The sequence below is a fragment of the Macrotis lagotis genome, chromosome X, assembly GCF_037893015.1.
Source record: "Macrotis lagotis isolate mMagLag1 chromosome X, bilby.v1.9.chrom.fasta, whole genome shotgun sequence".
Lineage (NCBI taxonomy): Eukaryota > Metazoa > Chordata > Mammalia > Peramelemorphia > Peramelidae > Macrotis > Macrotis lagotis.
Genome location: NC_133666.1, coordinates 415,834,054 through 415,849,397, shown reverse-complemented (window position 1 = coordinate 415,849,397; position 15,344 = coordinate 415,834,054). Strand labels below are relative to the sequence as shown.

At 36.1% G+C, this 15,344-nt stretch overlaps 2 protein-coding genes and 1 long non-coding RNA gene across 4 annotated transcripts in view; 2 read left to right on the top strand and 1 right to left on the bottom strand.

Annotated features, from left to right (window-relative positions):
• Nucleotides 1–15,344, top strand: part of YTHDF3 (YTH N6-methyladenosine RNA binding protein F3) — a 192,140-nt gene that overhangs the window by 21,096 nt on the left and 155,700 nt on the right. The window lies entirely within an intron of this gene.
• TTPA (alpha tocopherol transfer protein) overlaps nt 1–15,344 on the bottom strand; it is a 69,714-nt gene that overhangs the window by 9,630 nt on the left and 44,740 nt on the right. For both annotated transcript variants that reach the window (XM_074201936.1, XM_074201937.1), the window contains one exon: nt 14,674–14,827. In XM_074201936.1, the coding sequence (XP_074058037.1) occupies nt 14,674–14,827 (154 nt within the window). The remainder of the gene's footprint in view (nt 1–14,673; nt 14,828–15,344) is intronic.
• The window catches only part of LOC141498870 (uncharacterized), a 63,181-nt gene that overhangs the window by 20,807 nt on the left and 27,030 nt on the right, over nt 1–15,344 (top strand). The window contains exon 2 of the long non-coding RNA XR_012471704.1: nt 849–1,037. This is a non-coding gene — a long non-coding RNA (uncharacterized LOC141498870). The remainder of the gene's footprint in view (nt 1–848; nt 1,038–15,344) is intronic.

Genomic DNA, 15,344 nt, shown 5'->3' with positions numbered 1-15,344 from the left:
TTCCATCTACTCTATAAATATCTTACATATATAATTTACATATTATCTCTCCCTTTAGAATGTTTTATAATGTTATTTTATTTTTTCAATTACATGCAAAGATAGTTTTCACCATTCATCTTGTAAGACTGAGTTCCACATTTTTCTACCTCCCTCTCTTCCCTGCCCCCTCTGCACAACAGTGATATAGGTTATAAATATATAATCGAGTTTATATAAGTCATGTTGTGAAAATACTAGAGAAAAATGAGAAAAAGAAAAAATATAAAACAAGTTTTAAGAAGTGAAAATAGTAGGCTTTGCTCTACATTCAAACTCCATATTTTTTCCTCTGGATGTCCATGGCATTTTCTATTACAAGTCTTTTAGAATTGTCCTTGGTTACTGACCTACTGAGAGGAGCCAAGTCCATCATAGTTGATCAACACAGGAAGCTGCAGGTTTCTTTTTTTTTAAGTTAAAAAATTAATACTTTAATCTATATTCAGAAACCATAAGGTGTCTCTCTCTCTCTCTCTGGGGAAATTTAGCAATCTCTTTATGATTTTTTAAAAAAAGTTTATAACAATATGCAATAGACTCATTATGATGGCATTTCATCTTGACTGCAGATGACAACAGATGTTGAAGGAGGAAATGCAGATGTCACAAAGCAAGAAAGAAACTGACAGGAAACATTATCTTATCAATATAGGAACATCTACTTTTTGCCAAATTTATTAATCCTACCACTGGCAAGTGGTCCCTTCCCAACAAATTTTGCTCTTAACTTTTTCATTTTCTGTTATTGTTTTACTTTTGTTTGAAAAGCTGTATCTTCCTCATTAATTTCCTTTGTATGTTTCTAGGGTTGTTTCAGAAGTGGTTTCTTATCACCCTCACAACTGGACAATGGAACAGATAGCATTCTTCTTCATATGCCCTTCTGTGATATCTTGGGTCATAGTACTCCTGAGAAAAGCTGTCATTCACAGTTGATCATCCTAGAATATTTTTATTACTTTATATAAAGTACATCTCATATTGCATCTTCTCAAGTAAGTCTTTCCATGTTATACTAAGAGCATACTGATCATCATTTCTTATAGTAGAATAGCACTCCATCACATGGCACAATCAACCATTCCCAAACTGATGGGCATCCCCTCAATTTCCAGCTACTTGCCACCTTTTCTTTCCAGTTTTGTATCTCTTCTGAAATACAATAATAGTGGAATTGCTAGATTGTTGGGAGCCAGGGTCCTCTAAGCTGTTTGACACAGTCGAAGCAAGAAGACTCAAGGCAGTCACACTGCCTGATGGAGCAACATTTCCTTCTTCAATATATATAGGAATTTCATGCATACCAATATTTATAGGTTTATTATTGATTACAATATTTACTCATCCTAATACTGGAATGACTATAAAGGAAGGATTTCAGAAAAATTCTTTAAATAAAATGGATTGTAAACTCTGTCCAAATTTAACAGGACTGCCTCTCCCTGAGGCATACAAAAGGCTTCAACATTATGAAATCTCTGGAAAACCCAACACTGGGAATTCCAAGGAGATGTCAGAATATATACAGGGAAAACAGATAAAAGATGGATCACATACAATTCCAGGGAAATTAATAGTTTTACCACCCCTTACCATACACAGGAATATATGAAAAAGATGGTGAAAAAATAGTTAGTACAGGTGACTGATATGTGAACTCTAGCAGCCTTAGTTTCATGGGAAAGAATAAAAAAGTCACAGAAACTGTGGTTTCTACCAACTAGGCCAGAAAGAAAAATTGGTTATTGTAAGAGTTAATGGATGGATGGACAAGCATAAAGACCCTCACTACAGACTGTTAAGGAAGTGTATCGAAAAACATTACCTATACAAAAAATATAAAAAATTTTCCATTAAAAGAATTGCTTAATTAATAACTCTAAATGAATGAACAATTATACAATGTAGTAATAAATATGGTAACAGACAGGTTGAGGTCATCATGGTCTGAGTAGGGATAACAAATTAATTAACTATATGATTATTACTTAAACTTGTAATCACATGTTTAAAACTTGTAACCAGGGGGGTGGCTAGGTGGTGTAGTGGATAAAGCACCAGCCTTGTAGTCAGGAGTACCTGGGTTCAAATCCGGTCTCAGACACTTATTACCTAGCTGTGTGGCCTCGGGCAAGCCACTTAACCCCATTTGCCTTGCAAAAACCTAAAAAAAAAAAAAAAAACTTGTAACCATATGAACTATATGATTGTTGATGAAAATTGTACACTCTTGTAACCAAGGAAATGATCTCAGCTTGCTTGCTTGCTTGAAACATACATGATTCTGAAACTATAAAAATAAATTCAAGCAGCTGACAGTCAGTCAACCTGCTCCTGCTTATACCCACTTGTTGACTCAACTCATTTCGCCGACTCTATCCCTCCTGTCAGGTTCCAAGAACCCCTTGGAGGCTGGAACCCTGCACTAGATCAAAGGGTATAAATGATTTCATAGCCCTTTGGGGATAGTTCCAAATTGTTTTATAGGGTTAAAACATTTCACAACTCCTCTAAAAGAGCATTAATGTCTCATTTTCCCCTATATTCCCTCCAACATCAGTCATTTTCCCCTTCTGTCCTATTAGCCAGTTCAATAGAGATAAGGAAGTACCTCAGAATTGTTCTAATTTGAATTTTTCTAATCAATAGAGAGTTAGAACATTTTTTAAAATATTGCCATAGGTAACATTGATAATCTCATTGGAAAACTGTTCATTTCTTTTATAAATTATCAATTGGTAAATGGCTCTTATTTTTTACAAATTTGACTCAGTTTTCTATATTTGAAAAATAAGGTCTTTAATCAGAGAAACTTGCTTCAATATTTCCCCCCCACAGTTACTGTTGGGAGCCAGGGTCTCTAAGCTGTTTGACACAGTCGAAGCAAGCAGACTCAAGGCAGTCACACTGCCTGATAGAACATTTCCTTCTTCAATATATATAGGGATTCCATGCATACCAATATTTATAAGTCTATTATTGATTGCAATATTTACTCACCCTAATAATGGAATGACTATAAAGGAAGGATTTCAGAAAAATTCTTTAAATAAAATGGATTGTAAACTCTGTCCAAATTTAACAGGACTGCCTCTCCCTGAGGCATACAAAAGGCTTCAACATTATGAAATCTCTGGAAAACCCAACACTGGGAATTCCAAGGAGATGTCAGAATATATACAGGGAAAACAGATAAAAGATGGATCACATAGAATTCCAGGGAAATTAATAGTTTTGCTCCCCTTACCATACACAGGAATATATGAAAAAGATGGTGAGAAAATAGTACAGGTGACTGATATGTGAACTCTAGCAGCCTTAGTTTCATGGGAAAGAATAAAAAAGTCACAGAAACTGTGGTTTCTACCAACAAGACCTGAAAGAAAAAATTGGTTATTGTAAGAGTTAATGGATGGGTGGACAAGCATAAAGACCCTCACTATAGATTGTTAAGAAAGTGTATCGAAAAACATTACACAAAAAATATAAAAAATTTTCCATTAAAAGAACTGTTTAATTAATAACTTTAAATGAATTACCAATTATACAATGTAGTAATAAATAAAGTAACAGATAGGTTGAGGTCATCATGGTCTGAGTTGGGATAAGAAATCAATTAACTGTATGGTTTTTTTTTTGCAAGGCAAATGGGGTTAAGTGGCTTGCCCGAGACCACACAGCTAGGTTAATTATTAAGTGTCTGAGACCGGATTTGAACCCAGGTACTCCTGACTCCAGGGCCGGTGCTTTATCCACCAGCCACCTAGCCGCCCCAACTGTATGATTATTAAACTTGTAATCACATGATTAAAACTTGTAACCACATGAATTATATGATTGATGATGAAAACTGTACACTTTTGTAACCAAGGAAATGATCTTAGCTTGCTTGCTTGAAACATACACGATTCTGAGACTATAAAAATAAATCCAAGCAGCTGACAGTCAGTCAACCTGCTCCTGCCTTTACCCCCTTGTTGACTCAACTTATTTCGCCGACTCTATCCCTCCTGTCAGGTTCCAAGGACCCCAAGGAGGCTGGACCCCCGCAAGTTAGTATAACTAACTGTATTTTCCTCCATCCTATTCCCCCCACCCCCGCCATGTATCCTATTCTTTCTCCTTTCATCCTGTCCCTCCTCAAAAGTGTTTTGTTTCTGACTACCTCCCACAATCTGCCCTTCCTTCTATCATTGCCCCTCTCAATTTTTCCCATCTCCTTTCCCTCCTACTTTCCTCTAGGGCAAGATAGATTTCTATACCCAATTGCGTGTGTCTGTTATTCTATCTCTCAGACAATTTTGATAGCGTAAGTCTTATTTACTCTCCCTCATGTCCCCTCCTCTTTCATTCCATTGCCAAAGCTTTTATGGGAAATAACTTACCCCATTCTATCAACTCCTTTCCCTTTCTCCCATACATTCTTCTCTCACTCCTTTACTCCATTTAAAAAGAATGTTATTCCTTTGTATTCAACTCCCACCTGTGCCTTAATAAATGAGAATGGTCATATGAGTTATCAGTTATCATCTTCCCATGCAAGAATATAAGCAGTTCCACATCATTAAGTCACTTGTGATTTCCCTGTCATATTTACCTTTTTATGCTTCTCTTGAGTCTTGGACTCATATTCCAAGTTCAACAATCCCCTAATGTAGAAGCTGCTAAATCTTGTGTTATACTAACTGTAACTCCACAATAATTGAATCATTTCTTTCTGGCTACTTGTAACATTTTCTCCTTGACCTGGGAGATCTGAAATTGGCTATAATATTTCAGGCAATTTTCATTTTGGAATCTCTTTCAGTAGCTATTAATTCTTATTTTACTCTCTGGTTCTAAAATATTTCCTTGATAATTTCTTGAAAAATGATGTCGAGGCTCTTTTTTTGATTGTGGCTTTTTTAAAAAAATTATCTCTCCTGAATCTATTTTCCAGGTCAGGTGTTTTTACAATGAAATATTTCACATTGCAGTTTAGTTTCTCATTATTTTGATTTTGTTTTGCTGTTTCTTGATTACTCACAAAGTCATTGGTTTCCCTTTGCTCATTTCTATATTTTAAGGAATTATTTTCTTCAGTAAATTTTTGTACCTCCTTTTCCATTTTGTCAATTATGTTTTTTAAGGAATTCTCCTCATTAGGTTTTTTTATCACTTTTCCATTTGGCCCATGTGGTTTTTAAGATGTTATTTTCTTCTGTATTTTTTTGTCTCCACCAGTCTGCTGACTCAGTTTTCATGCTTTTCCCCCATTGCTCATTTCTCTTCCCAGTTTTTCCTCTCCTCCAATGTTCAAAATCCTTTTTTGAGCTCTTCTATGGCCTTGACCAGTTCATATTTTTCTTAAAGGCTTTGAATGTTGGAGTTTTAACTTTGTTATTTTTTTCCTGAGCATATGTTTTGTTCTTCCCTATCACCATATTAAAGTTCCACAGGCAGATTTACTTTCTCTGTTGTTTATTTGTTTGATCTGATTTTTAGCTTGGTTAAGGAAGGCTGTGCTTCCAGGGTGGAGGGAGCATTGTTCTAACCTTTTGAGATTTTTGCATAGCTATTTTCAGAACTACTTCTAGAGACCTGCAAGTTTTCAGTTCTTCCAAGGTGGTATGATCTAAGGAGAGATTTTGATGGCTCTCCTGGCTTGTGTTCTAGTCTGTGAACGACCATGGAGCTGTGAATAAGGTCCCTGCTTCTCTATGGCAGCAAGTTCTGTTATGTTCCTTGCTTCTGTTCTTCTTGGGACTGAGACCCAGATCTGAGTATGGACCAAAGCAACAGAGTCCTGCCTCAGGGAGAGCAAGGAGACCCTTGTAGTCTCCTTCCTGCCCCTCTTGCCACCCATGGATTGAGAGCTCTGGAAGCAGCTGCCACTGTCTCAGAAACTCCCGTCTGCTCCTGGTCTGCTGGGGTCTGGTCTGTCCTGCTGAAACCTGCACTGGACTGTGCTCCTTCTGTTGACCTTCTAAGTTGTCCTTGGCAGTCTCAGGGCTGGGGGTCTAGACACTGACCAGGTACTCACTGTCTGTTCCTGGATGGCTGGGGCTGGTCCATGCTGGTATGGCCTATGCTGCATTTCACTCCTCTCATCCTGTGAAACACCTTTCCTGCAGATCTTCCAAGTTGTCTTGGACTGGAAAATTGTTTCATTCAGTCATTTTGTGGATTCTGTCACTCTAGAATTTGTTTAGTTATTATTTAAAGGTATTTGAAGTGGTTGGGGGAGTGCTCAGGTGAGGGCCCCCCTACACCCCATTAGAATGTGAGCTCCCTGAAGGTCAGTGGCTATTTTCCTTTATTTTGAATTTTCATCACTTAGCACAATGCTTGGTTCATAGTAAACATTTAATTAGTGTTTTTATTGATTTTCTTCTGGTTCTTCCTATAATCTAATGGATCTTTTTTTTTGTGGAAGATATTGTCCCCAATTGTTTTCTATGTCCCTGATGTTATAAGACAGAAAAAAAAAATTTCCCGCTCAATCTTGTGATAAATTTGCTTCAACATTTCAGGGATAAGTAATTTTGTAAGAAAAACCCAAAAAAGTTGGTGGATGGTCTTTAAGGTTGCAGTTCCCAAACATTTCATCACTTTTTGGTCAAACTGTTGATGAAAATCTCTAAACATAATGTAACTACAATCTAGCACCAGGTCTGTCCCTGAAAGGTTTCAGCTGGGTAGGACCTATTCAATTGATTTCCATGGACAGATCTTTCAAAAACCTAGATTCACATCCACACTATAATGAAGTATATCTTACTAGGTATATATTCCATCCATAGAATTCCAGATTTGGAATGGTCCTCAGAAACCAAATATGCTCACTTTCCCATGAATAAAAAGTAGCATCTATGGGAAAAGTATAAACATGGTAAAATGCAAGGTCAGGGTACTGTGTGGAGGAGAAACTCATGCATCATCTGATTCATGCTAAAAAAGAAAAAAATCCCCACTACAAACATACCCACCTGTGCTTGATGACCTTCAATGAAGGAGTACTCATCCTTTCTTGAGGCAGCACCTGTACTTCTGGATAGCTCTAATTTTAGGAACTTTTCTTTTTATAATCAAACTTTCATTTGTCTCTTTACAATTTCCACTCATTGACCCTATTTCTTCCCTGTAGTCCCAAACAAAACAAATATAATCTTTCCACATGATAGCCTTTCAAATCTGCATAAACAGCTATCATGTTCCTTCTTCCCTCATCTCCAAACTTTTTCTTCCTCAGGTTAATACCCTCAGCATCTCTGACCAGTCTTCATTTTACATAGACTTGGGACCCTACAATATTCTGGTTGTCCTCTGAATTTTCTCTAGCTTGTCAATGTCCTTCCTAAAATTTGAGAGCAGCCAGAATTAACCCCAAACTCTAGAAGCACTTCTGATGAGTGCTCCTTATTTCTTAAAGTATACTTCTCTAGATATTGCAGTAGAGTGCTGGGCCTGGAGTCAGGCAGACCTAAATTCAAATGTTCTCTTGAGACAATTGCTAGCTGTTTGACCCTGGGCCAGTCACTTAATCTCTTTATCTTAATCCACAGAGAAGAACATGGCAAACTACTCTAGTATCTTTGCCAAGAAAACTCCATGGACAATATTAGTGTGTTATGGTCCATGGGGTCACAAAGAGCTAAACACATTTGCTGATTGTACCATCATTTAGTTCATATTCCCTAAATCTTTCCATAAAATTAGCAGGAGGAGAGTTCATAAAATATTTTATTAAAATCTTTTCTTTTTTGCAAGGCAAATGGGATTAAATGGGTTGCCCAAGGCCACACAGGTAATTATTAAGTGTCTGAGGCCAGATTTGAACTCAGGTATTCCTGACTCCAGGGCTGCTGCTCTTTCAGTGGCACCACCTAGCTGCCCCTTTATTAAAACCTTAAATGATATTCCCTTATTGCCAGTTTTGCCAAAAAAAGGAAATAAGATGAACTTGGTATGATCTGTTCTTGATGAGGTCATCCTGCCTATTTACTGTTATCATTTAACTTTCTAGACAATAATTAAACATTTCTAACAGATTCTAGAATTTTGCCAAGAATTAAAGTCAAATATGCTGGCTTATAGATTTTAGTTTCTATTCTTTTGCCATTAAAGAAAAGAAGAAGAGAAAAGAAATAAAGGCATTGAAATAATATTTGATCTTTTCTAGTTCTTTAAGAGTGCTTCTATTTTCCATTATCTTTAAAACATCACTGAGAATAGCTTAGCAATCACAGTCACCAATTCTTTCAGTACCTGAAGATGCTGTTCATTTGGGCCAGTTGATCTGAACTCATCAAGGTCAAGTAGGTGCTGTCTTATGATCTCCTTATTCATCTTGGACATCAACTCCCTATCAGCCCCCAAACTGCTTTTTTTCTGTCCCTTCTAGTCCAAAGGTCCTTCTCCTTGACAGAGAAAACAGAAGCAATATAAGAACTGAGCAGTTCTGCCTTTTCTCTGTTGTCAGTGATCTTATTACATCTACCTCAGGAAGTAGTTCAATCCTTTCATTGCACTTCTTTTCTCCAATATATATATATATATCTTTAATCCCTGTGGGGAATATCCCAACCCCAAATTAATGGAGTGGTTCCACTAGGCAAGGTACTCCATGCATCTGAATGCCTTAATAAAATGTTTGGGAGTCCACATTGATGTGTTTACCTATAATAGATATAAGACATACTTAGTTTGAGAAAAACATTTTAATACAATGTCCTGGTAAGAAAGGCAACAGATCATTCATTTTATAAACCTGGGAGCTTACTCTCCCATGAATAAAACAATGCATATGGATGAACAGTTCATGCCTCAAATGCAGCCTATTGAAATATTCTAATGATTTAAGCACCTAGATATTAGGAAGGACCTGCCCACTTGGATGCTTTTGAGCAAGATATTAGTCCAATAATTTTATTGCTCTCCTCCTACTACTTTTCCATTTCTCTCAGTTTCTGGTTTCACTGAAATCCTTGGCTCTCTCCACTTTGGGGAAGAACATGTCCTGATGTGATGCCTTAGTTTAAAGTAGATATAGGTTGCTTCCTCACCACCCCCGCCCATGTTCTTTTAAAAAGGACAGAAATACTTGCCTGACAAATAATAAAAACTTCTTTAGTCTTGTTCCCTTAGAGCTTTGTTTACTGAAGTTTCTCATCTGTCCCAAGTTTCAAGTTCTTTAGAAGAACAGGGTTCTGCAAGGTAGCTAATATGGACTCTATTTCTTGGTGAAGGGTTTGAGTTCCTTTATTAGATATCACCTTGGTTTGTGCTAGGCACTTCATATAACTCCCAATTTTCAATTTTTAAAAGTTGGATTACAAAACAATGGCAGCTGGTGGTGCAATGGATATAGTGCCAGACTTTCTGAGTTCAAACTGGTCTCAGAACTTACTAACTGTGTGACCCTGGACAAGTCACTTAAGCCTGTTTATCTGTTTCCTCATCTGTAAAATAAGTTGAAGGAGGAAATGACTGGAAAAGACTCAACAACAACAGCAAAAACAAAACTATAAAACAGGTAACTTACTTTTCTCAATGACTACCACATAATTCTGAGATTAAGAGTTCCCTAAATTTTATACTGTAAGTCTCTTTCTTCCTTCCATGTAGTTGAGGGGGTAGAAAAAAAGCATCAGATCAAGCTACATCCAAGGGGGAAAAACTATAGTTTCTATCAGACTAATTGCATTCCTGGTCTCTTGACATGCAATTGCAGTCAGAAAGTATCTGAGGTATGCAATTACAGAGATTGATTTTTTTTAAAAATCTCTTTTTATTGTCTTTAATTTTGTCCTCCCAGCCTCAGCTCACTGTAAATTTTAGCATCCTAATATTATTCTCCTGATGCAATACCTCACTTCTGTATACAACTTATCCTTGCTCCTATATTCTATACATGTCTCTTGAAAAATCTAAGGAGGTTAATAAAATTGCTATGTATACCTACCAGGCTCTTTAGATAATAAAAGTGTTTCTTTTTCTGTCTTTGAAATTTCATTTTTGAAATTTTTTCCTCACTTCTAACCCTCTATTTTTGTCCATTATATTCTACTAATCATTCCTTTGAGACCTTTGAAATCTTTGCTCCCCAAATCTCAGGGACATGTCATATTATGCCCAGTTTTCCTCGCTATTATCACAAATTCTGAGATGTAGCAGACCCTTTCCTTCTCACTCCTGTTCTACTTATCACTTTCAGGACAGCATTCTACTCCTTGGTGAGACTTGGGTCCATAATAGAATTTCCTTTTATTGGTTCCTACATCTTGTGAAAGAAAAACTAGGTGATGCAGTGGATGGGTTACCAGGTTTGTAGTTGGGAAGATCTAAGTTCAAATCTGGCCTCGAATATTTAGATATGTAGCCCAAGCAAATTATTAAACAATTCTTTGCCTCAGTCCCTCATCTATAAAATGGGGCTATACTGGGGAAGGAGCTTTGCCAAGAAAACTTTAAAGACAAAAGTCCATGGGGTCACATAGAGTCAGACTCAACTGAACACCATCTTGTGAAAGATGAAGTGATCATTAAGATAAGTCAAAAAGATCTGCTTTTGGTAGAGAGAAAAAGACCTCCAACATATATGCTGGAGAAATTAAATCTCCATCACTATTAAATCCCCATATTTCAATAACAAGTTTATTTGTGTTCAGTTTCCATAAATATTTAAGCCTATTTCCTCTGTCTTTCCATATATTCTATTAAGACAAAATTGAAATATTTCCATTCTTCTTTATCCAAGCTTTTCACCATCCTTATGATTCCTGATCTCTCTCCCTTCATCTTTTTTTAAACCTAATCCTGTTTATTTATTTTATTTATTTTTAGGTTTTGCAAGGCAAATGGGGTTAAGTGGCTTGCCCAAGGCCACACAGCTAGGTAATTATTAAGTGTCTGAGACTGGATTTGAACCCAGGTACTCCTGACTCCAAGGCCAGTGCTTTATCCACTACGCCACCTAGCCACCCCTCCTGTTTACTTTAAATAAGATATTTCTATCAAGAGTTAGTAAGATTATAATCATAGGTTTCATCCTACCAGGTCTCATTGATATTTATGAATTTGAGATTTATGATATGATATTTATTGTTTGTTACCTATTTTTTTGTTCCTTTGTGTATACATTTAAGGCCATGAATTTTATTAGTCACTTCTTTCTCTGTGAACTTCTGGATACTTCACTATCTTTTCTTCCTTCCTTTTATCTACTCTTTATGATATCTAGTTTGATAGAGATACAGAGACAATTTAGTCTCTTCCCTCATTCCTTATAGCTTAAAGCCCTTTTGATTAAATTTATAAAATACCAGGCAAATACATTCCTATCTGGCTTTGCCAAGTGTACTCCATTCTAAACTAGGAGCCTGTCTTTCCAAATTTTAAGACCTGAAATCCAAATATTCCGACACCATCTTCCTAGTCAGCTCTTAACTTTCAAAATTTGCTTTTCCTTTCTATGTCATTTAATAGATAATAGTGAGGGAAACATGTCTTTATCATCCTCAATTTCTTGCTTAAAAATTCATGATCATTAGGAAATTATTCTAGGTTCCTTCTGACAATTATGCCTATATGAATATTCAGAAGTGTTTAGTAGTAGTCTGTTTTAATAAATTCTGAGTCTGTTACATTTTGGATACATACACAAGGAAGACAACAGAGTTCTGTTTTCTCAACTGTAAAAAGGGGATGATTATAGCAACTACTTCTCTCAGTTGTTATGAGAACCAAATAAGCTAATTTTTTTAATTTGTAAAATATTTAGAAGTATTTATAAAAATAATATTTATAAAAAACACTGTAAGGTACGGTATTCGACACATTGTAGATGCTATATAAATGCTAACTATTATTATAATAGCTATGATTATACTTTTATTATCATTTTAACATATAGCTATCTTGATAGACATAAGCAAGGTACACCAATCATCACTAATCTTCGCTTCTTCCTCTAACCTTTATTGAGAAATCTTTCACCTGATAATAATTGGGAGTTTACCTTACCATTTCCCTCCTCTTCAAAATGATTCTTCCTTTCTTCTTCCATCCTGTGGCAGATTAGAATTCTCCAGACCTCCCTTGAATTCTTTAACTTTTCATAACAAGCCCTATTTTCAGGTTTTGTGCTGTGTGATTTTGTTCAAGTTCAATGAAGGCATTTTTTGCTCCCCCACCCTCCCAGAGCAGATTAGAGTCCCAAAGGGAGACAGCAACTCAGCTGATGAGAGTATGAGCTTTTAAAGTTTAGGGATGAGATAACCAGGGATCTATAGAGAGATGAAGTAGCTAAGGAGATGTAGATAGAGGGTGAGGTAGCTTAGAGAGTAGAGGTGAGAAAATAAAGAATTTGTAGTTGAGAGACATGAGCTCAAAAATTTAATCCTTTCAGGCTAGACAGGGATTTATCATTTTGTGGGTAAAGACTTGTCTTGTGCCTGGAAGAAGAATTTACTGAGTCCTAGCCAGCAAGATACTTCACTGAAGTTCACTGACCCCTTCATTTCTCCCCTCAAAGTGTAGGAACTCAAATTCATTTGAGGCACAGGAATGAAGGTCTCATCTTCTGTAACTGTTGAAGGCTGACAAAAGTTATAAGATATCCCTGCCTTACTGAGTCCCTTCCTCAAGGAGGGAGATGATTTAAATTGTATTTATTGGGAATTTAGAGTGGTTTTTGTTGTTTTTAAGAAACTGTTCATTGTCATTGATTATTTAGAAGATGTAAAGACACTACTTGGTTCAAGAAAGTTGTTTGGATTAGAAATATAGAATAGGGATTAAAGGGGATGAACAGCATTGCATATGGAACTAGTATTTAATTGTCAGCTCATGTGAGTTTACCATAGGATGGGATTGACTAAAAAGCTGCTGGCATCTTAGATTGCATTAGGTTGGAGTATTTACTCAATTCTAGAGGCCAACAAGAAAGGAATTAATAAGATGCAATGCTTTAGAAGATGGTGACCAAGATGGTAGGGCTACTTGAAGTCTTGTCAAATAATAATGGATTAAATAAATGGAGGGCATTTAACCCAGAAAAGAAAATGCTTGGAAGGTACATGATAGCTCCCTTCAAGTATTAGAAGTGTTTTTACCAGGGGGAAAAAAGGAAATGGATTTTTCTGAGTGACTCCATAGGGAACTAGGACCAATGTGTAGAAGTTGCAACAACGAATAATTTCTTAACTATTAGCATTGAAAATGGAATATGTTATTTCATAAAATAGTAAGTTCACTATCACTGATGTTGAAGAGGAAATTGGACGATTACTTTTCGGGACTGATGTTGAAGGTCTTTTTTTTTTTTAAGGTTTTTGCAAGGCAAATGGGGTTAAGTGGCTTGCCCAAGGCCACACAGCTAGGTAATTCTTAAGTGTCTGAGACTGGATTTGAACCCAGGTACTCCTGACTCCAAGGCCAGTGCTTTATCCACTGCGCCACCTAGCCACCCTGAAGGTCTTTTAATACACTAGAATAAAATGTGGACTCTAAAGGTGATTGGTAAACTCCTGGAGTCTCAAAGTGAAGGCAAGTTCTAAATCTTCCCAGTTTGGTTTCAACTATATACAACTATTAGGAAAGGCAAAGGTAGTTGAAGGGTATCAACCTATACTAGGGAGCATAATAGGAGTGAAAAATTTTTTCCCCTTAAATCTTTTGGTCTATGAACTGTCTGTAGGGCAGAAGGAGTGGAAGAGAAAGGGAAATGGAGAAAGAAAAGAGGAGTTGAGGGAGCAGAGAGAGATAAAGGGGAAGGGAGAAGAAAGAGGAAGCAAGAGAAAGAAAAAGAGACAAAGACAGATGGCAAAGACAAGCAGTAAAAAGAAAAGTGAAATAGAAAATAGAAAAAAGCAGAGGAAATAAATATAAAAAAGAATATGATCATAGGTTTAGAGTTAGCAGGAATCATGGAAGCCATTTTTTTTACAGATGAGGAAACTGAGGACTAGAGAAGTTAAGGGATCTGTCTAAGGTCCAAGGATGTAAATAATCAGCACTGCAAAGATTTGAACCTCCATTTTAACTCCAAATACAGCAATTTTTTTTTCCATTAGAGTCAAGGAAAATGAAGTGTAAATAATCTGAGAGATTTAAGCAAGGTGTATATTGTGAGGATTACAGGAGTGCTACTAATAAATGCTGTGAATTTAACTCATTTGGGTTCTATACCATTGAATGATGCACTTCCCAGAGAGGTCCTTTGCTTTGTGTTTTGCCTCTAGAAATCATGTTGTAGATACTTTATTATTATTGCTGTTTGACTAATTATTGACTACTTACAAACTTCCAGATGTCTGCTTCTATCCTTTCCTCTTCTCTCCTTAGATTTTAAAAATCTTCTTCTTTCATTTTTCCTTCTTTTCTCTCACTATCTATATTCTTAAAGTTAACACTGTTGATAGTGGGTAATATTAAAAGTTGAAATCACAGGTCCTTGATTAATAATGAAAGAAGCCTTCATATATATATATATATATGTATAGTAGTCCAAATTTCCAGAATTATACTGAATTTCTGGATCCCTGTTTATTATAGCTTAAGACTAAAGTCCAATAGCTCTTTTATGCTCTCAGCAAAATGTTAATGTAGGTGAACAACAAGGCAAAAAGATGTGTTATTTTTATCACTTACCAATTCTATAAATAAGAACCCTGCTTCCAGTTGGGTCCCTAGATCTTAGGACTCCGTGGTAACCAGAATTCAAAAGACCAAGGATAGTTCTAGGACGGAGATCTGCAGTTATTTCTGGACATTCCTCTCTCCATTTGTGATAGTTTTTCATTAACTGAAAAGAAAGGACACCTTTAGATGAACTTTAATAAATAGGAAATCATAGGAAATTTTGAAAAAGCTAAGCATTATGCAATGATAAGGTATCTGTTTCTATTGTGCAATAATTAGTACATAGAACCTTGAATCAAGTATCTCCTGTGTCATTTTTTGAATATTATACCAGCAGAGGGCAAGCTTTAACAGGTTCTGTCAAGTTGGAAAAATATTGTGAACAAGCCTGAAACAGACTTTTTATTGCCTGTGGTTGAATAGACACATCACCTGAAAAGGAAAAGAACCAGTCTGCTAAGGCATGAAAGAGGGATTGGGAAAGGCAATGGGAGAGGTCATATACACACCCATGAAATCATAGGTCTTTTGAAATAGTAATACAGTATTATTCTCCTTGACAAACTATAAGAAACAAAAACAAAATAAAATTCAAAAAGGTTTCAAAAGATGCATAAGGATTGTCAAAAGGATACTACAATAAACACATTTATTAAAGGTTTGTTTTATGAATAATATAC